The sequence below is a fragment of the Odontesthes bonariensis genome, chromosome 5, assembly GCF_027942865.1.
Source record: "Odontesthes bonariensis isolate fOdoBon6 chromosome 5, fOdoBon6.hap1, whole genome shotgun sequence".
NCBI classification, from domain to species: Eukaryota; Metazoa; Chordata; class Actinopteri; order Atheriniformes; family Atherinopsidae; genus Odontesthes; species Odontesthes bonariensis.
In genome coordinates, this window is record NC_134510.1 from 27071081 (window position 1) to 27093952 (window position 22872).

At 42.3% G+C, this 22872-nt stretch overlaps 1 protein-coding gene across 2 annotated transcripts; it reads left to right on the plus strand.

The window, feature by feature from the left end:
- Nucleotides 1–1844: 1844 nt before the first annotated feature.
- atp1a3b (ATPase Na+/K+ transporting subunit alpha 3b) lies at nt 1845–21231 on the plus strand. Of its 2 annotated transcripts, none has more exons than XM_075465877.1 (23): nt 1845–2046; nt 2180–2277; nt 12331–12447; nt 13079–13138; nt 13333–13536; nt 13763–13876; nt 14379–14513; nt 14947–15064; nt 15267–15535; nt 15797–15995; nt 16306–16550; nt 16669–16861; nt 17337–17512; nt 17597–17733; nt 17839–17989; nt 18492–18660; nt 18947–19101; nt 19196–19319; nt 19521–19666; nt 20107–20237; nt 20431–20532; nt 20622–20713; nt 21103–21231. In XM_075465877.1, the coding sequence occupies exons 2-23, from the start codon at nt 2272–2274 to the stop codon at nt 21129–21131; spliced, it is 3072 nt and encodes a 1023-aa protein (XP_075321992.1). In that variant the 5' UTR covers nt 1845–2046; nt 2180–2271; the 3' UTR covers nt 21132–21231. The 2 variants fall into 2 exon arrangements, with proteins under 2 accessions (XP_075321992.1, XP_075321993.1); XM_075465878.1 differs by having other exon boundaries at nt 1846–2046; nt 12370–12447.
- Nucleotides 21232–22872: the final 1641 nt, after the last annotated feature.

Sequence of the window (22872 nt, forward strand, 5' to 3'; positions counted from 1 at the left end):
ACTGTAGACTTTAAAGTGTGAAAACTGTAGAAACAGCTGGAAACAAAGATATCTAGCTCAAAGGTATGCAAAGGGGTTTTGTTTATGTTGCAGGCTTAAGACAAAGCATCAAATTAAAACAAGAACCCCTAAAGTCTCACAAAAATGTGAGCTTCACTAAAAGTCCTACAAGACAAACAGCTGGTGGTTTCCTCGGTGGTAAAAACTGTCATGCCTATTAATATAAGATGGGTAGACCTTGGTCAAACTGTAAAGAGAGAGTGTCAACATATACTTAACATCTTGTCAGTGCTGTATGGATGGGATTTCCCTGACTAGCTGCAGAGATTGTGCATAAAAATGTATCTTCTCCCATATGTTAGTTCAACAAGGTTACAAAAAACAACCACATTCTCACTGCTAGATAATATCTGTGTTACCAGCTTTTCATCTGCCCTACTTGAGCTAAAATAATCAAATCTAACTGCACCATGACAGCATGTTTGAGGACTGCTGCAGCCGACAGTCCTCTAACCCTGAGCAAAACCCCCTCTGATGCTCTTGGGTTTGGTGATGCTGGGTGCTCAACATCTCAGCCCACAGCAAGAAAGGCAATGAGGCATGACAGCAATATGCTGCAGGGACACCACGAGTGACTCAGACAGTGTTCCGTGGCAAATCAGGCACTGCTGTGCATGCATGTGTATTTGCAACTCAATGACTCCGCGTGTGTGCTCTCACTGCAGCATCGACCCTTCAGAAAGGAAAAGTGCGACTAAAGGCCCTCCAATGCCAGCCTTCTCTCGTCGTTGAAGGTCCTCTGTTTGTCTCTTTCACCCTTCATGTCTTTGAACACTTTGGCACTGTTACAGAAGCTCACACAATCTGTACACCAGTGTCTTCTTCTGTCCCCATGTCTTAATTCTCTCTATCCACACCTGTCCTCGCCCTTTGCTGTCTGCAGAACCCTCTTTATCCCAGTCTTTTGAAAAAAATGCAACCTGATTTGCCAGACTTGCTCACTGCTCTGTCAGTGTGCAGCACCCGTCAATTCCAAATGTTAATAGTAAAAAACTGTTTTTACAACTGTGCTCATAAATGTCCCAAAATGTCAAGGTTGAGAAAATAATTATAGTTCTGAAACAGGCCAGTCCTGATTCCTTATTTGCCTTGTTTCTAAGGCTCAGACACTTCACCTCCATACCAACTAAAATGCTGACTCTGCATTGTCAAACCTGTACATTTACTGATATAAGCAGTCGGGTTTCAGGCAGGTGTCTGTAGCACTGATGTGCACTGACACACTAATGACAGAACTGTGACTCTGCCTTCATCCTGAACCTTTCATCTGCATCTCTTTGTCACGCACACTGTGGATGTATTACTGTGTCTGCGCACCTAGGCCCGATGCTGAAGTGAAATATGAAGGTGCACAACATGCTCATGATAGGACCAACACGACAAATGAGACATCCAGAGGTGCTTTTCACATGCAATAGTCTAAAAGCACACAAAGCTACTGTTTTAATGTTACATAGATACATTGCATAAAAAGCAAACACAACCACCACGACTAGAATCTAACCTTGTGCGTCCATTTCTACAAAATTCCAGCCTTGAGACTCGCAATGCTGCTGGCTGCAAGCCTCGGAATTCTGCAGTAAAGCAGGAGGGGCAGTATTGGTTTGCTATTGGTTCGCTTGCAAACTCGGATAGCCCCAACTGGTCAGCGATCCCAACACTGATGAGTCGCTCAGAGCTGTGATTGGCCAACTGTGCCAGTGGTAGGCGGGTCTATTGTGCTCCTCTGTTCGCTCATTCGCTCCTCCTTCTGGCGGAGGGGCGCTGCTTGAAGAGCGGAGTACTGCGGCAGCTGGCAGAGCCGCGGAGGAGGATCAAGCGGTGGAGCAGTAGCAGTGAGGCTCGTTAATTTCGCCGGTCTTTCACCGCAAGTATCAGAGAGCAAAGGACGGAAACGGGTTCCCGCGTGATGCTCCGCTTGAGACCGCAACATTTCATTTGAAAGACGTCTCACAGGGAGGACAGTATAGCCTGACCTTTTTGAAGGTTTGAGAAATTGTTCATTTAAACCCAAGAAAATATATTTTGCCAGATCTGTAGCCTTGATAACTACTCGCACATCCTATTTTTAATGAAAACGACTCAAAACAACTGAGCATATCTTCTTCTGTTTTTAAAGGCGAGGCATTTTGATATAGGCTAATTCAACGTGAGGGGCTCACACCTCTCAAGCCGTGCATCACCTGAGAGGAGAAGAGTGACTGCGCCAACATGGGGGTAAGACCGACGATTTCCAACTACTTTTTAACTGCGTTGTAGCCTTCCTGAAGTGGCCTGACAAGTGAGAGGTAGTCCGATATCTCGCTCCCAGTGAGCAACGGTTTTAACACAGCCGTGATGTCATTTTTTTTCCCAATGAGGAAATGCTGTCGGAGTGACATTGACTCTAATGCGGAACTGTGCTTTACCCCGCTCTCACAGACTGCGACAAACTGATGTAGCAGAAGCTCCTGACAGAGATAGAAAGCTGCGTCTTTTATTCTCAGGTTCATCTTACTTGAACCTGCTTTTCACCTGCAGTGGATGTCCGCTCATATAATTTGCACTGATTCCTTTGAGGAGATTTTAACTTAAGACTGATGCCAAACTGGGAGAAGTAGAGTGGGTCTGTGTGTTTTAGAGGTTATCAGTGTGCCATGTATTTTAAGTGTCTGATAGGCCTCACTTTGACTGTAACCTTGCCAGCCGCAGTAGGCCTAATCGGTTTATTCCTCCAGAGTGCTCGTGTGTTTAAGCGAGGGAGGGGGGCACGTGTTATCTTCCCACATTACTAACCTCTTTTTTAATAAGTGTCTTTTGCTACATTTGAGATGCATGGTTATAACCATAGGATGTTATCTGTGATGAATGAGCTATTTTTGTGACTCCCCTCCATCAGCATTTTACCGTCCACCCAAACCCCTCCTCTCCTGCTAACCCCGCTGGCTCTGCTCTGTGTCCGCTCCTTTTGGTGCCGCACATAAGAAACATCTGGCGTTGAGCTGGGACGACGCTCATCCTGATGCGCCCTTATACAGTGGTCGCTATCAGCTGTGCAGCCTCGGCATCCTCATTGACCCGTGCGTCATAATGCGGTTACCAGGAATAAGCGCCTCACCAGCTTATTTCCCCTTTAATTTGTGACATAACAGGGACTCGATAATCGCCAGCAATAAACACATTTACACACACTACCGATTAAAGGAACGAATAATCCTGTAACATACACTAGGAACACGATGATACAGTATGTTCTCTAGTTTGTCACTTTGACTTTGGCGAGTTCTCATCTCCGGGGCGCATCCATTAAACCATTAAACGCATCTCATCTGTTTTCGGTTACACGGTTAAACTTATTAGACGTGGAAATGAATCAGTGGAGCCTGGTGGAAAAATACAAGATGAGCGGAAAACAGAGCGCCGTTTTGAGCTATTGCGCAATTTCGGCTCCATCACTGTCCTGCGACACGAGTTGTAATTTTAAATCTCCGACATCGGTTTGCCTGCTGCATGATGCAGTGGTATGACGCTGCAGTCAGAAAACAATTCCCTGTTGAGAAATATCCTCAGCTGTAGAGGCATCGCAAGCCATCGCAGATACACGAGCCGATGTTGCCCCTGCAGCATCGCGGAGACCTTCAAGATGAAGGATTCGGGGGGAAATACACCCTCCCGTCCGTACAAGGTCTTCATTTACATGTAGAAACAACCGGCAGCATTAGAGGGCACTGCGTCAAACGAGATAGTACAATAAGTGCTTACGCATGTACCGCCGCTGTGTGGTAGTTTGGTCAGGCAGAGCGATGGGGAGGGAAACATTGAATGGAAAAAGAGTAATTTCGGGAAATAAAAATGTCTCTTAAGAGTCTGGAATTGTAGAAAACAATAATCTGAGGATACGAGGCTCTGTGGTGATCTGTTTTTATCGCGTTTGGGCGCTGAGGTGACCCGCAGCGGGATAAAGGATGGATAGAAAGGTGAAGGGATGGAGTACTGGATCGAAGTTTACCGAGAGGTGTTTTTTATTAGGTGTCGCTGACGTTTGCATAACAATCATTTTGTCGTTTTATCAAGCATTTAGCAATGGCGCACTGTGCGATGACACTGCCAGCTGTCCTTCCCCAAGGCCGCAGGGGGCATCGCTTGCGACGTGCCTTCTGCGTCAAACCGGGGGCGGGGCTTCTGGTGTGGAAATTCCCTGTAAAGAGCTGTGATAGGTTGGCAGCAGGAGTCACGCAGAACAGACCAGGGTAAAAGACAGCAGTGATGCTACAGAGAAACGTTTGTAAATGTGTAAAGGAAAGAACTTATCAGACATGAACATAGATGTTATTTAGGGTAGCATCCCTGAGTAATGAGTGCTCACACTCACACACACATCACTTTCTCATCTTGCACGCTGCCCTTATTTCTGCATTGATGCAGATATACTTGACAGTGCCTGAAACTGATGAGTCTGTTGGAGAAATGTAAAGTGAGATCCAGGGCTGCACAGGTCCATCAACTGCTGCTTCTCACCTTCAGAAACGTGACACAGATGAAGTGGGGAGGGGGGCTGCTGGAGAGGGACAGACAGAGGAAGGGCAGATAAGTCGTGTGCAGGTGTAGTGAGAGAAAAAAAGAGGGATTTAGTGTAGCGGAGGCTGCGCATAGGGGTGAGGCCTGCTCAAATGTATATCCTGTTACAGGATAATGACCTGAGGCTCACATTACTGTGGCTCATGTTTCCTCTTGCTGCAGCTTGTGGAATTGGTTATCAAGGGGACGGGATACATATGGGGCAGGGAGAGGAGATATGAGCATGGGTGGGTGATCATTAAAGGACATTTATGACAGAGGGGTTAGTGTGGTGGTGGATGGGTTGGATGGCCAATGATAGAATAAAAATTAACGTTCTGTAGTTGCAGGGTTTATTAGAAGGTCATAATGGCCGATGATCAGGGGTGTGGCTGGGAGAGCAGCTCTTGTTAGCATCAAGTCCTCTGTAAGAATTTGACTGGACTCTAACTAATTAACTCATGATGTAAAGGTTTCTAGGACAGCATATGCTTTTACATTGGCAGTAACGAGATGTACGCACCGATAGAGAAGATGGTGTTACTTAAGGTAATCCTGGAGTTGTGTGGTCGATGCAGAGGCCCAGCCCTCAGTTTGGTGCAGAATGCTGCACATCCCTCCTCACTGCACCTGCTGCTTGATTCTGATAGGCTGCACTGTGCCGTGACTGATCTGTCTACATATTGCAGGAACTAGAAGAAAAACATGTTCATCGAGGAATTCTTCACTTACTTGCTCTGCTTGACCAGTCTTTTTTAGCTAAGAGTCTATTCAGGTCAACATGGTGACCTTTTACAGTTCTCCTCTATTGTTCCCTTAAAGCCACGTGACAACTGCTGATCAATAGATTGCTAATGAGTTCAATTTATTTTGTTGGAATACTACTGAAGTACAGGGTCCAGCTTGCTTTCATGCCTCAGTTAGAAACCCGCAGTTAGCCTTCTTGCGAGCATTAAACTAACAAGAGCAGACCTCAGCTGTGAGCTCAGTAGCAGCTTGTGAGGTGCTAATAGAATGTAAAGGTCAGTGCTGTCTACTTTATACATTACTTTAAAGCAAGATTACAATAAACTCAGTGATTCATACGGCCAATAGTTTCCAACTTAACGTGCTGATGGTCTCCCATAAAGAGAGCAGTTCAGGAGGGTTAGGTTGCCTGACAACAGCTACATGACTAATGCAGAATGTTGTCCTGGATATATATATGTGTGTGTGTGTGTGTGTGTGTGTGTGTGTGTGTGTGTGTGTGTGTGTGTGTGTGTGTGTGTGTGTGTGTGTGTGTGTGTGTGTGTGTGTGTGTATGTGTGCGCCTGCAAGAAAATCAAAGCACAAAGTGTTACACAAGGCACCCACAATGATCAAAGGTTTTTTGCTTTTTTTTGCATTGGATATGCAAATGTATATTTTGTTATGCGTGTGTGTGATTGAACATCTGCATATCTCTGTGTGACCACCTGCTTGCCACATAGCCTTAAGTTACCCTCTTTCACTCTGTGGCGCGGTGCCCTGTTCTCTACAGGCACCAAGCAAATCCAGATTTACAGTGCTAATCAGGCCACACTCACTCATGCACACACCAAGACATATTAACCACAGTAGAAGTCCTTCACGGTTCCTATTACTGTGCCGTGTTTGTTTAAAGTCACACAGATACACAGTTATCTCTGCTGGGTGAACAGATGACGACGGGACGGACAGATGGGCCGGAGGAAAAAAGTAGAGGGGGGGTTGAGGAGTTATCACATATGTTGGTATTTTCAGTTGGGCCCACGTTTCTTTCTTTTGTTTATGTAATCTTTTGAACAAGCACAATGCAGATGATTTGAAAGCTTAAGAGAATTAATCTCTCTTTGTGTCTGCGTGTTTAGAGATAAAGATATTTTTCACTTCTCGTGATCGGATGCAGCCTTTTTTTGTTACAAATTCATCTGTTATGTATACAATTCCATGAAATCAGTGTGGAACATGTACTTGTGCATGCAGTGATTAATTCTCATGCCTCTCAATAGGAAGATAATGTCCTTTGTGACTGTTGTAACTTCCACCCAAGAGATTTTATGTTATCTTTTCGCCTCTTCTTCATGTCTGATACCAGCAATCTTCTGCTTTTGATGTCTGTTAAAATGACAATCCAGGAAGCCTTTGCGTTACTCTGAAGGCTGAGATTACAGATTTCATGGAAAATGCATGTATGCATTTGTTTAGTCTGGGTATACCAGTGACTGAAGAGAAGCAGAAGGATACAGTAGTGGGCTAATCCAGTGTAATAATCGGACTTGCTAATCCCACCAGTCATGTCCCTTGGTCCCCAGCCTGAGCCCCCTACTTTGGCCCAGAGCCCTTCATCCTGCTGCAAGAAACAGCAGATGGCCCAATGACCTTGCAAGGTTACACACACATGCGAAAATGCCTACAATAACGAACACACACTCCACGGTCACAGTGTACTTTAATTACTGGTAAAATGTACTTTATATTAGAAGTTGCGTTGATTTCTTTCTCAAGCCTTAATGTCTTTTTCACTAGTTTTCTTTGTTTTTGTTTTTTTTCTTCATCAAGGCCTTGTAGCTGTTGCTTTGTAGGTCATTTTTCTCTTACTAGATTATTCATAGAGAGGAAACGGACAACAAAGTATGGAGGATATCTCTGTTTCAATGAAACGAGTCTCAAGGATACGCTGGCAACACAGCCATTTATGAATAACACATCTCTGACAGACACCCCGACAGGCATTTACAGTAAAAAGGATATTCATACTCACTCATATAATTAACATCCCTGACACCTCCCTTCATCGTGCCCATCTTCTGATGATGTTGATACTTTGTTGTCAGAGAAGTCTGAAATTTTTCTTGCGTGACCGCCGCACAGTTCACAAATGTATGTGTTTGGTGTAACATAACGACATACATTTGATTTGTTGCACGTATTAGTGCTTCAGTCAAACCCTGTATCTTCAGTTTTTTTCCTTATTCAGAACATTGTTAGAATAAGATATCATGTTACTGGTCAGCCTTTATATGTAGATGTTTATGGTAGATTCATTCAGTTTCTAAGCTTTGGGCTTGTGACCAAGGCTGGAATTCAGGGATTGACTATTCAAGTGAAATAACCGTATGCAACACATAAGAGATGCTATGATTTTTTTCTTTTCGGATATCTGCAGCGTTGCAAGTAACACCATGATGTTGGCATCACATGTCAGTGCAGCAGAGCTGACAAGATTATTGTAACATGAGGCTTCTCTGTAAAAAGAGGAAGCACTAATTCATACGTAGTTATGACAATTGCACTGCTTGTTTCTGAGGGATAAGTATAAACAAAAGATGAGCCCTGTTTTTTATTACCACCTAGAACCACTTCCTTTTATGAGTTTCACATAAAGCGAGACAGAACGGCCCAGCAGAAGCATTCTTGCATCTGTACATACATGCACGGCAATTTATGTTCTGCTGTAAAGTTCGTTTGTGTTTAGTTGAAGAGGAAGATGAAAAAAAACTAAATTTGATTTGCATGCCTGGACCTGAGGTCCTTAACATGCTTGACACGATTGTTAATCTCTTAGGTGCCACGCCTAAACAGAGCATGGCTCCCTGATGTGCACAAAATACCAGAGACTTCACTTCCTTTTACTGCTATTTGTGTCAAATGTGTCATGGTTCAAGTTCAAAACAAGAACTTCATTTATGTAACTTATAAAAAAATTAAAAAGAACTGGCACATCAGGAGGATTTAAACAAGCTCTTTCCCACTCAGGCTTCTCTGACTGCACATTTTTGGTGTCTTATCATGTTATTGTACCATGTCTCTGTTTCGTTCACCCCACATCTCCCTCTCTCTCTGCCGCAATGCGTGTAGTCGCTGCTCATACAGACTGTAGCCAATACAGTGACTCACCTCTCCTCACACAGACATTAGCACACTCGAACACAAACCAGTTACTTGAATCAATTGTGCCAAACAGCCGTGAACATCGTGTCCAGTTACAGATGCATCAATTATTCCTCATCCTGGATCACATCAGGGGATCCTCACAGCACTAGGCCATTACTGAGCTTGGTCACCATGCCTGTGGCCATGCTGGTCACCATGGTAACTTGCCCTCCTAACACACTCACTTATCAATGTTGTTCACATGTGGGTAATTTTCAAGGTTTAGTTTTGCTAGTTGAAGCAGGCCTGCAGAAGAATTTCTGATTAGATTTAACACATGACAGGTTGGCTTCACCAAAATTATTGATATTTTAACCACATTTTAATGAGTCAAAATGTCCCTGGATTTGGGTGATTTCACTATGTAATCTATGAAGGAGCATATAATGATGTCAGAGATAAGTCTGTCCATCCCTATGTTATTCTGTTTGCTTGTAAGATAGTGAGTGTCTGTAATTCCAGCCAGAAGTCTCTGTTTCCCATCTCAGGCCAGAGGGGACTCATTGAATTACCCAAAGACGTGTGAGACAGCTGGATACCCTCACAGGCACACACGGCAGAACGTGTTGGATTGTGAACGCACTAAACATGGACATAATGAGACATATTTGTTGACAGAATTGAAAAGGCATGTTAGTTTTTTTTAACCATATCTGAGAAAGAGTGTTACAATTAGGTGCAAGGAAGATATCTTATCAGGTGTTGGCGGTCTGCTCCTTCTGTTATTAATGACTGAGTTGCAACCACACTGTTACAAACAAATCCAAAATAGGTATGCAATTAACATACTCAACCTACTGTAAACTGACTAGGATAGGCTGGCAGCATCCCCTATCTCTGTGAGTCATGCTGATAATACTCATTCATTAATAGGTGCGCATACACACACCTGGAATGAAAAAATGATCTATTATCATAAGATAAGGACTAACTGAGTGGTATCACTGTGGGTCAAATGACTGCTGGTCAATATCTAATTAGATGCCTGAGAGAAGAATGAAAACACCTCCTCACCTCTCTAATCCTTTCTCATCTGCCTCTCCATCAGTTTGTCTGTCTTCACATCTCACCTCCCACTGATGTCTGCCTTTCCGTGTACCCGATCTTGTCTGTCATCCGCCCCCGTCACATTCATCTCTCCACGTCTTTACTTTTCACCACTCTTTGTTTGCCACTCATCTCCACCTCCACACCAACCATTGTCTGAGCCTATGTATTTGTGTGTGCTTGTGTAAAAAAAGAAAGGGATAGATTGTTGTTTTCCCATTTTAACTATGCATCATCACTTTAATCATGTATATTCTCTCAGGAGCAGGTGCACAGATGAGCTCACAACGCTCTTGAAATGAGTGTTTGAGGTGTTCAGCAAATTTCTGAAAAACCACCAACAACCACCATTAAAATGCTGCAAATGTATTCTCACACACACACACACACACACACACACACACACACACACACACACTGCCAGTCTACCATCATTGAAACTGAGTTGGCTGATTAATCCTGAGTAAAACCCTGCATCTTGCACAACACCTGTGTTCTTAAACAGAGATATAAAGACATTGTCTCACATGAGTAATACATGACTTATATTACACATGCACACAAGTGTGTGCCAACACTCCCCCACACATCCCCTTTGTATTGTTAGACACACATGCACACACACTAAGGGTCTGTCTCATAGGAGATCAGCAGCAGTACTTTTCCACTGCATCGGTCTCTCCTCAATGCTGCATATACCTCACCAGGCCTGCCTGATCTTGCTGCAGCAAGAGATTTGCTCACCTGCTCTTTTGTTGCAGAACTCTGTGTGTTTGCATGTTAGTGCGTATGTATTTGCTGTCAGGTCCAATTACACCCTATCACTAACGTGCCACTCTCTCCCCGACAAGCTCAAACATATTTTTTTATTGTTTAATTTAAGCTTAGAAGTGGTCGTCGAGCAATCACAGTTAAGTGACAGTTGTCAAGAATATGGAAGAAACCAGAAAGACAGGTCTTTGTAACGGCAGACAAATTCAGAAACAGGATTTTGACCAGAGTTTTGCATAACATTAGAATTACCACTCACATGGGAAATGCAGCGGCAAAATTTATCTTTGTGAGACACTGCAGGTGTGTATGTTTTGGTGTGGTTCGGATAGGTGTGTCTGCCAACTCATGAGGAGAACTTGGGATCTTAGTTCTTACTCCCTCACAGGTCCTTTTGGAAATATATCAGTTAGATCTGGACAAAGGACCCACTCATTTTAAAATAAACACCCTGTTAAGGTCTATATTAAAAAACAAATCAGTTTCTTCTGTTGCACTTCAGATCTACATGATCAGATTTGCACAAGCCAGTCAAGTAGAAGTTAGCTGCGGTTTTGTTGGTAAGTGTTGCTACCTGATTGTAACACTAGAGGGCGCTCCAGTAATTTCAGATCAGTGCCTGAAATGGAAGATATAATAAAATAATACAATTTTAAACTTTACCCTTATCCTTTGATCTTTTAACACTTAGATGTCAAAGATGATTGCACTTATTGATTGTAAGTTGAGAAGTATTGACTTTTCTGTCAGATTAAATCACATGTCAGTCAAAGTCAAACAGTCTTTCCTACATGTACTCCATCAAATTTGTAAACCCTTGCTTGGAGTCAGCAGTGTATTGACCGACCATTCTTTTATGACCAGGTTGTTAAGATCCTGTCTGCTGGGACCTTGTTACACCTCCGGGGGGTCATTAGTGTCTCTCCACGTGACCTCTGACCTTTGATGAGGCACTTTTGTATTGATGTGGCCTAACGGTCATGCTGCTCTCCTGCCGGACAGCAGGCTAGAGTTACAGTTGTAGACCTAGGAGCACTAGAATGTGCAGTGCTGGAGAAAATTGGGGTTATTATTAGGCCACTCATGCCAAGTTTAACAGCATAAACCAATTTCTAAGGGGACAGTTACAGTAAGGAAGGTACATGGAACAACGACTCTGAAGGAAAGCAGGCAGAAGGGTACAAAGACATTTTGATGTTTCTGCGTAAACATATGGTTCAATTCTTTGTCATTTTGTCATCAAAGTGTCCCTCATGTCTCTGTTCTAGCCCTTTGATGGGTGTATAAACGCAGTCCTCCTGTCCTGTCTCTCTCTGATGTTCTTCATGCTTGCTGCTTGGTAATTGAATGAAAATGAGCAGGAAGTGATTAGTTTAAACCTGCAAGTTAAATCATTTGCACTCGATTATGTTTTGATGTGTCCATCAGGGTGTGTGCACGTTGGAGTGAGTTGTTTGATCAGTGGAGATCGGATGAGTCTGGCAGAACAGATGGCCGGTGTAGGCTTTGATCCATCACAACAGCGGACTTGTAGTGTCGTAGCAGTTTGTTCAAACAAAACAGAGCTACCGGAGTAGAGCCTTTTGTTATTATCATATCTTCAACAATTCCTGTCATAACAGTGTTTTATGTTAATGCTTGCTAGTGAATACCTTCCTCATAAACAGGGAATAACTAGTATTTCTAACTTCTGAGAAATGTTGCCTACCTCACATGGCCACTTCACAAGGCTACGACATGATTCACCTTGCAGTGAAATAGAGCAAAATACCTAATTAAATTCCACTGGCTTTATATCTGATAGAGTCTGTGTACATACAGACAAGGCAGCCTTCTGAACATGAATGGAAATTCATAGCCTAGTGCTCAGTTAATATAATGCGTATTTACAAACCCAGACAACCGCTAAGATTATATACCACGGCACAAAGGCTGCTATCTCTAGTCAAAGGGCATGTATAAAACATATGTGTGTGTCTGTAGTATGGGCGGTCAGACAGTTACCGCGTTGCCACCACACAGGACAAAGATAAGAAATCCCCGAAGAAGAAGAAGGGGGGGACCAGGGACATGGATGACCTGAAGAAGGAAGTGCCCATTGTAAGTACAATCTTCTTTGATTTCAAATCTCTTGTGAAAATTGATGTTGTTATAAAGTATGTTTGAGGACACCTCACATTAAACCCTGTCAATCAAAGGCTGATTATTTTACATATACAGTTTCCTCATTGTTTCCTTTATTTTCTTATGCCATCTACACATTTTAGGATGTGAAAAAAAAATCTTTTTTTAACATCCCCATGCAGGAAATATATATATATAAAAAAAAAAATAATAAAAAATTTATTTCGCAAGAAAAGGAGCGTCTTTCTAATACAGGTAAAAATAAAGTTTTTTTGCCTGTAAATGGAGCTGAATTGTTAACAGGTCATGAGTTTAATCCCACATTTCAGCGCAAGAAACAGACACCAGGGCTGCCATACCTGGCTGCCCTAATACTCTAATCTCTCAGGTGAACTGCATGCATGTAGTTGATTTATAACTACTTGGTTTTACTCTAAGTTAGATACTTTGAAAATGCAAGATATTTAAATGCTTTGCATTTTTAAAAGACTATTTATATATATGTATAATATTGCGTGAAAAAATTCTGACATCAGATTATTAATTTATGGGGATTATTTTTGTCTTGTTTGTCTGTGTTTTTTGGTGTTTCGTTTGTTTTCTACAGACTGAACATAAGATGTCTGTTGAGGAATGTTGCAGGAAATTCCAGACTGACATTGTCCAGGTGAGTTTTTTTCAGTCTGCCACAAGGTGGCACCAGTGTACTTCTACCGGTTTCGTAGAGTTTTGACAATGCAGCACACAAAGCTAAAACACAAAGTCATACTGGAGAAATATGAGAATATCCACAAGTTTAAAGAAATGTCTTTCGGCTCTGCATCAGTGCAAACTTTTCCTCCTCCTTACGCCTCCCTCCAGGGATTGACCAATGCCAAGGCAGCAGAGTTTTTGCTTAGGGATGGCCCTAATGCTCTCACCCCTCCTCCTACCACCCCGGAGTGGATCAAGTTCTGTCGCCAGCTGTTTGGTGGATTCTCCGTCCTGCTGTGGCTTGGCGCCATTCTCTGTTTTCTGGCCTACGCCATCCAAGCAGCCACTGAGGACGAACCTGCAGGCGACAATGTGAGCAACGCACACACACACAACCACTCAATTTGTCACACAGAATTTCCATAAACATATTCACATCTGGTCCATCTACACCTCATTAGCACATCCGTCACACGTAGGACTCTGAAGTGTTGTATAAATAACACCTTGGCAAATTAATTTCAGCGTCACACACTGGTCCTTCCCTCTCTCTGCACTGATATATGTTTAAGTCTTCATCTCTCTGTCCTCCCCCCAGCTGTACCTCGGTATCGTGCTCACGGCTGTCGTAGTCATCACCGGTTGCTTCTCGTACTTCCAAGAGGCCAAGAGCTCCAAAATCATGGAGTCTTTTAAGAACATGGTGCCTCAGGTAAACCTTATTTTAATGACCTCTGTCACTCTTGGAACAGAACTGTACAGCCGTTAAAGTTCATATCTACAGGACTTTTAGATGCACGTGGCAGACACCAAAATGTGATTCAAGGTTTAAGATTTCAAGGAAAAAAGAAACACTTATTAACTGTTTTCATCTAGGTTTGATATGACTGAAAGATAGAAAAATACACACTTCAGATACAGTAACATTTAATGTCTCAGTCAAGGTTTGCATCAAACTGTCCATAAGCTCTTTCTCACTAAGACTGAGGGTAGATATTATATGATAGCAAAGACATTGTACTTTTGTGATGATAGCCTCTGTAACTGTCTGTTTTACTTCCAAATGTTTAGAATATTATAAGAAATACATATTCATAAACTTTTCAGCAGGAAGATCTTCTCACATCTTTCCTGTCTCCTGTAATTCCCTATGTGCTGTCTTTTAAGAAATGTATGTGTGCCTGCTCTCTAACCACACTGATGTGTCCTCGCAGCAAGCACTCGTGATCCGTGAAGGTGAGAAGGTGCAGATCAACGCTGAAGAAGTGGTGGCTGGAGATCTGATTGAAGTAAAAGGAGGAGACAGGATCCCTGCTGACATCAGGGTGGTTTCCGCTCATGGCTGCAAGGTACACACATAAACAAATGCCACATTCAATCTACTGTGAAAGTGGAAAGCTGTAACTTCAATAAATTTGATGCATTTTTGCATCGGTTAAAAACACACGGCTACCTCCAGGATTGACACTTCTGAAAATGAGCTAAAAGGCTTTATAAGATCAAGAATACCAAAAGAAAGATTCTGTCTTTACTGTGTAAGCTGTCTTTTGGGGAAAGACAGCTTACTTGCAAAATACAGAATCAAGGGTTGAGAAACAATACCCATATTATGAGGTTGGAGTTCTTAGTTACAGTCAAATACTGCATCAGACAAAGTATTCAAACCCCACTGCATAGGGAATGGGACTTGAATCATTTTGCTCGTGACTTTTCATACACAACAACATTGAAAATTTCTTGTTTTACACAATGACATGTTTTACTTTTTGTCTTGCCCATCAGGTGGATAACTCCTCCTTGACAGGAGAATCTGAACCTCAGAGCAGGTCACCTGACTGTACCCATGACAACCCCTTGGAGACCCGAAACATTGGTTTCTTCTCCACCAACTGTGTGGAAGGTATTGTTGCCATGGCAGTTTCATTGTGTGCTATTATTAACTTGTCTGCCCCTTGTTGAGATTCAAAGCCACCAAACGTGATGAAGGGATAGAGTTTATATTTGACTTATTTATTGTTTTTAGACAGAAGAGACTTTTATCTCATAAAGTAAAAGAAAGAAAGATTTTTTTCAAGATATCATATTTTTCTTTTTCTAACCAGGCACAGCACGTGGTATTGTCATCTACACTGGAGACCGCACAGTCATGGGTCGCATTGCCACTCTGGCTTCTGGCCTGGACACCGGCAAAACACCCATTGCGAAGGAGATTGAGCATTTCATCCACATCATCACAGGTGTGGCCGTCTTTCTGGGTGTCACGTTTTTCATCCTGGCCATCATCCTGGGTTACTCCTGGCTGGAGGCCGTCATCTTCCTTATTGGCATCATTGTGGCGAACGTGCCTGAGGGGCTGCTGGCCACAGTCACTGTAAGTGGAGCTGCGATTCGAAATTGGGTTCTTTCTGTTGGCATATTATTATTATTATTTTCATGTGGTTATATGACTTTTACTGAATCTTCTTTTTGTTTGCAGTTTTTTTTTTATGTCAATTGATGTTATAAACAATAAAGTCAGATTTCTTATTTGATTTATTTAATTTCTTGTTAAGCATGAAGAAACAACTTTTCCTCTGTTGCTAATAACTACAATAAACATTGATATAAACCTCATAAACGTGTGTGTCTGCAGGTATGTCTGACTCTGACTGCCAAGCGTATGGCTAAGAAGAACTGCCTGGTGAAGAACTTAGAGGCTGTGGAAACGCTGGGCTCCACCTCCACCATCTGTTCTGACAAGACAGGCACCCTGACCCAGAACAGGATGACCGTGGCCCACATGTGGTTTGACAACCAGATCCATGAAGCTGACACCACTGAGGACCAGTCAGGTTAGTGAGGAAAGGGCGTACTGCACACGCACTGCTGATCTCTGAAAGATGTTACAGTTGTAAAAGGATGGGAAACCAGGTAGCTCAACTGGTTGAGCTGATGCCCCAGACTTGAGTCCTGGCTTTCCTGCAAGTTATCGCTCGCTCTCTCTGCCCTAATTTATTGTCAAGCAACTTTCCGATAAAAGGCCGCTCGTGCTAAAATTGATTTAAAAAAAAAATATATATGAAAATCTTGTAAGAGGATGCAATGATTACAAGAAAAGCATCTCAGTTGATTGAACTGGTAGTTTTTTATCACTTTCTCCAGGTGCCTCTTTCGACAAGAGCTCACTGACATGGCAGAATCTATCTCGCATCGCTGCTCTGTGCAACCGTGCACAGTTCAAAGCAGGACAAGATTCCATAGCCATCCTGAAAAGAGATGTTGCTGGCGATGCCTCAGAGTCGGCCCTGCTCAAATGTATCGAGCTGTGCTGCGGCTCTGTCAGGGCAATGAGAGACAGGAATAAGAAAGTGGCTGAGATCCCCTTTAACTCCACCAACAAATACCAGGTGAGTACTGGTTTGATGGAACTGTGAGTACACCTCTATTGTTGCATGCACAATTAATATCAATACATCTTATGTAGCGAGTTTTCTCTTAACTATAATCTCTGTTCTCCTCTTGCAGTTGTCTGTGCATGAGACGGAGGATCCCAATGACAACCGCTACCTTCTGGTCATGAAGGGAGCCCCTGAGAGGATCCTTGAGCGCTGTTCAACCATTATTCTGCAGGGCAAGGAGCAACCTATGGATGAGGAGTTGAAGGAGGCTTTCAACAATGCTTACATGGAGCTGGGAGGTCTTGGAGAGAGAGTACTGGGTAAGAATGGATAGAGATAAAAGTGAGAGAAAGGCGTGAAACACGACCTTTAGTTTCAAAGAGAGAAAACAGGGATTTGATTAACACACATATAATTTGAAAACGTAATCCTCATCATGCCATAATGAAATTTCATTCAATTTTACAAAACATGATTAGCTTGTCATACTCGTATCTTTTGCACTACTGCTGCTCCTGTTTCCTGTAAGAATAATAGAAATGTCAACTTTTCAAGATCAATTAAAGTGCATCAGCAACTAAAAAGCACCTGTCATATTGTTAAGGACAATTTAAAATGGTCTATGTGGCATTAGACGAAGAAGATCTTCACACTTCCAGTTTCACTAAGATGTGTTGACGTGTTGAAACAAAAATCTATTTTTCTGAATGATATTGGGAGTAATGTGAGAAGCAAATGTCAGAAAATGTGAGTGAAATGTTTGCAAATTAATTTAGATATTGACTCTCTCTCCAGGTTTCTGCCACTTGCTCATGCCAGAAGACCAGTATCCCAAAGGCTTTGCCTTTGACACAGATGATGTTAACTTTCAGACAGACAACCTTTGCTTTGTTGGCCTCATGTCCATGATTGACCCTCCTCGAGCAGCTGTCCCTGATGCTGTCGGGAAATGCCGATCTGCTGGTATCAAGGTGAGCTTTTTTTGCCTGACACAAAAGCATTTAATCACCTAGTTTTTAAAGGCAGATAAGAAGTAAACTTTGTTGTTTTCCTAGGTCATTATGGTCACTGGTGATCATCCAATCACAGCCAAGGCCATTGCCAAGGGAGTGGGCATCATTTCAGAGGGAAACGAGACAGTTGAGGACATTGCAGCTCGTCTTAACATACCTGTCAGCCAGGTCAACCCCAGGTGTGGAATGATAACAGAAAAATGTGGACTAAAAAAAAACACAGCTTTTTAAGACGCCTACAAATCACGAGATACACCTTTAAGTTTTTAATCTTCTATATTCAGGGATGCCAAAGCCTGTGTGATTCACGGCACAGACCTGAAGGAACTATCTCAGGATCAGATGGACGAACTCCTGAGGAACCACACAGAGATTGTGTTTGCCAGGACATCCCCCCAGCAGAAACTCATCATTGTAGAGGGATGCCAGCGACAGGTTGGAACATTGATATTATTTTGATAAACAGCCTTGAAAGGAATATGTTGCTTAATGCGACCGGTCTATGGAGGCATAATACACTTTGACAACAGCAGGTGGTGCTGGTTATCCACCAAATGGAGACCCAGACACTACACTGTGTGAGATGGTTAAAATGCATTTAAAATATCAAATGACTTTGGTTTAATTTAATGTACATTTCAACAAAAAAAAATAAAAGTGAATATGTTTTGCTTTTCTTCAAATATGACTTTTCTATCTAACATGAAAAAAATCAGGCTATTCAATTTTTTATTGATTTATACCATCTTAATACTTTTACCATTTTGGACTAAGAATATGCGTATGAGCTCTAGAATCCATTGTTTCAGATGGCAAATCTCTCTTTAGATCAAGATAATCTTACTAATTATTCGATGGATATGTTTAACATACAGTATATCTCAATTTAATGTAGTAATCTTACTGTTGGGCCTAATCCCTCTTTCATCTCTCCCAGGGTGCCATTGTAGCTGTGACAGGCGATGGTGTGAATGACTCTCCTGCACTGAAAAAGGCTGACATTGGTGTTGCCATGGGAATCTCAGGCTCCGATGTGTCCAAACAGGCTGCAGACATGATCTTATTGGATGACAACTTTGCTTCTATTGTCACTGGAGTGGAAGAAGGTGAGAAGACCTAAAGGACAGAACTGGAAGACTGAGAACATTTAAATAAAATAAGAGTTTATATAATAATATATTAAAATATAATATTTATGTATAATATTTATAATGAAACAAAGAGGATGGAAATCAAATTTAAGGAAGAATGGGCTATAAAGGGCAGTTTTTTCCTTTGAAGTTTAAATCAAACATATTACATCACTGAAGCTCAGGCTCATCCACACTGTGTGTGGTTTCAGAGGTCCAACAGAATTTCTTTTGGTATTTGACCTCTGTTTTTCCCCTTTAGGTCGCTTGATCTTTGATAACCTGAAGAAATCCATTGCCTACACCTTGACCAGCAACATCCCAGAGATCACCCCCTTCCTGTTTTTCATCATAGTCAACATCCCTCTGCCTCTGGGAACCATCACTATCCTGTGTATTGACTTGGGAACTGACATGGTAAAGGGGGCGATCAAACTCACTCTGATAGCACAAATAAAGCTTTGTGCTGCTATATCGTATTAAAAGTTCACATTTCCTCCTCTTCCCCCAGGTTCCAGCCATCTCTCTGGCTTATGAAGCAGCTGAGAGCGACATCATGAAGCGCCAACCCAGGAACCCATTCAGGGACAAGCTGGTGAATGAGAGGCTTATCAGCATTGCTTATGGACAAATTGGTACGTTGGGACTATTGATTCAGGCCATGAATTGTTTTGATCTTGATTTCTTAAGATCAACTTTATCCCTCTTTATTGCTTACAACCAACAACAATGGCTACATTCTCTTTAGACATTTCTGCAATGTTTTGGGTAACATCAGATTTAAGAAGTTTTAACTTATAAATCTGCAACTTATCTCTGTGTCTATGTGTCTTTAGGTATGATCCAGGCTCTGGGAGGTTTCTTTTCTTACTTTGTCATCTTGGCTGAAAATGGATTCCTGCCTAGTCATCTGGTGGGCATCAGGCTCAATTGGGATGACCGCTCTCTCAATGACCTGGAAGACAGTTATGGACAGCAATGGGTAAGTGTGAAGTTTGCTGTGCTCTGTTTCATCATACACACCATCTGTCTCTACTGATGGTGCCACGCACTCGTTCCCGGACCAGAGGAGACCGATCCTTCCAGGCTGTTGCTCCCAGGCTTTGGAACGATCTTCTGCTCTCTCTGCGCTCGATGGAGTCTGTTGACGCCTTCAAAAGGCAACTTAAGACCTATTTATTTGTTCAGGTTTTTTCTTAATTGTCTTAGGGCTGCTATGATTGTCACTGAGTCGCCTTGGCCTTTTAAACTTATACTTTGATGTACTTCTTAACTGTGTTTTTCTATTGTACCTGTAAAGCGCTTTGTGACCCTGGTCTGTGAAAGGCGCTGTACAAATAAAAATTACTTACTTACGGTTTAAGTGAACTTTAGTGTTGTCACTTGTCTTTACATTCTTTTTATCATCTCCTTCCTCCCCAGACATATGAACAAAGGAAGATTGTGGAGTTTACATGTCACACAGCCTTCTTCGTCAGTATTGTAGTAGTGCAGTGGGCTGATGTCATCATCTGCAAGACCAGGCGTAACTCTGTGTTCCAGCAGGGCATGAAGTGAGTGCCACAATTACAGTGTGACACCTATATGCTTGCATTTCTCATTTCAGTCTCTAGAACCTATTGTGGCATCGAAATGTTCTTATTTTACCGATAATAAAATAAACAGGATCTAGTTTATTCTGTCTGATATTTGCTTTTCTGCACCATTAATTCTCTTCTTCAACATTTGTTGTGTTTCTTAACTCAGGAACAAGATCTTGATTTTCGGCTTGTTTGAAGAGACAGCCCTGGCTGCTTTGCTGTCCTACTGCCCGGGCATGGATGTGGCACTCAGGATGTATCCACTAAAGTGAGTGGCATTGACACAAGTCACATAGCTACACGTGTTAAAACAAGTTGTCTGTTTAATTTAATCTATTTTCATTGTCTTGTCCACAGGCCTACCTGGTGGTTTTGTGCATTTCCCTATAGTTTTCTCATCTTCGTGTATGATGAAATACGAAAACTTCTCATCCGCCGGAACCCTGGGGGTGAGTGTGTTTTTTTTTCTGTCCCTGTAAACAAGAGTTTCTTAAAAGTGCGTGTAAAGGTGCAGTGGTCTTTCTGTTTCTGAAATCTGTACTCTATATTGAACCATTGCAAGTTTTCTTTTCTCATTCTCATTATTTAATAACCATATCCCTGGTAATTGCTTTGTAAACTCATGCTGACAAAAGAAGATTGCATATTTCTGGTTCTTTTGATCGATTAAACAAACAAGATAATATTCATTACAGAGCTTCAGAAGTGCAGCAGCACATATTAGTGGTTTCAATTCCTTTGTGTGACTCTGCAGGAATTAAAGTAATTTCTCAAAATACTGAAAAGACTTTTTTGAATTAACTGTGAACCCTGTTTGTCTTTTTCATTTGCACTCCAGGTTGGGTGGAAAGGGAGACCTACTATTGATCAGCGGAGCACCTTTGCTCGAGCCCCTTACATCTTCCACTCATTTCTCCCCCGTCACTCCATCCTTGGCAAGACACATCTTCAGATATCCCTCCCCTTTAAAGACAAAAACCGCTTTGAAGCAATTTTCATCACAACTGCCCCAAAGATTAAAAACAGCAAAAGCACCTTTACAACTTTGTACACTGAACTGCCCCCTCTGCCCCCATCTCCTATGATACTCTTTGCATGTGTTCTCTCACTGCTGTGTACTTAAACCAATATATCTACGAAACGGCAGCTGCATATTGTGTATGTAGATTCGAATGAGCTAAAGATACAAAGGGAGTGTCTATGCTCTGCAAAAAAGGGCCATCCAGCTCCTTCTCCTCCCTGCTCTCCTCCCGTTGTCTTTGTGAACCTTTGTTTCCCTCTCCCTTCCCTCCTTGCCAACCCATTGCTTCTCCTCAAATCACACACAGATAAAGATCACACAGTGTGATCCCACCGCCGACACCACATCGACTGCCACCTCTCGCCTGTGTCTCCTCTCTGCAGACAACCACCAGAGCGGTCATCTCTCTGACGTTCTCACTGCGCCCATTTTCCCTCTCTTCTGTTCTCGACAGCCACAGTGTTGTTGTTTTTTAAAATACGGGGTGGTATGGGGAAGCGGTTTTTCTCGATGACTTTATTTGTCTTTTTTATTTCTGATCTGGGAGAGAAGGCGTGTGAGAGCTGCTTTTCCTCATTTAGGCTTAACAAAGCACACCCCATGGCGTCCTCTCCCTCTCCCTGTCTCTCACACCCTTCCTCTCCCTTCCCTTCTGCCCCGTTTGTCTCTGTTTGTGTGCACAGTGTGAACCATTGTTCTTGTTAATAACTATTACAGTACATCCCCTCTCCCCCAAGTTGGTAAAGACAACTCAATCTTTCTGTGTGCTCTAGGAAATCTATATAATTCTATACTGAATTTAAATGAAACAATAAAAAAACATGCTGAAAAACAATGCAAGAGAGGCATTCATGAAGACCATCAACAATATTGGTGAGATTAAAAAAAAGTGAGGAGATCTGTCTCTCTTTTTGTATTTAATTTGGTTTCAGTTATTTTTTGCTGGTTTCTCAGGAGGCTACTCTACAGTGTAACAGCAAAGCAGGGTTTCAGGTTGTGTTTATACCAAAAGGCTTCAGGTTCCTGTCACTGCATGTGTGCAGGTATGACGTGGTGAAGTGTGCTGTGATGTGGTGAGTGGTGACGATGAGTCCGTGTGCCTGAGGTCTAATGCCCGATCGGATCCATGTCCGGTCCCGATATTGATCAGTCCGACCCAGGTCTGTGTGCGTGTATGTGTTGGAAACCAGTGAAGGGCCAGTGGTCTCAGCTGTGTCCATCTCAAATGGCTGAAAGGGTTGAGATTGAAGAAGAAGAAAAAAACACAACTATTAGAAAATGTGTGTGTCAAATAAATGAAACCAACACCAATAAAACATCTAGAACATTTAATACAACCTAGACCTGTCTGTGTGTCATTTCTCTTGTTTTTAATCACCTCCTATCCTTTCTGCTTTTCTTGTCCTGACTTGAATGCAGTTTAAAAGTACATTGGAAAGATTATTACTCATCATTGATGGATGCACAATAGGATAATCTAATGCAATAAGCTATTAGTTACTGTGAAACTCCCAACAAAAAATAACGTTTGATGCTTGCAATACTCATCATCACCAATAGAAGGATATTTGAAGTGTGAATTTGTCC

What these genes read in the sequence shown, in the direction of transcription:
- atp1a3b (XM_075465877.1), top strand. An exon ending in TGAAGAAGGAAGTGCCCATT is followed by an intron (nt 12,448 to 13,078) that starts GTAAGTACAATC and finishes TGTTTTCTACAG; the next exon opens with ACTGAACATAAGATGTCTGT. An exon ending in TGTCACTGGAGTGGAAGAAG is followed by an intron (nt 18,661 to 18,946) that starts GTGAGAAGACCT and finishes TTTCCCCTTTAG; the next exon opens with GTCGCTTGATCTTTGATAAC.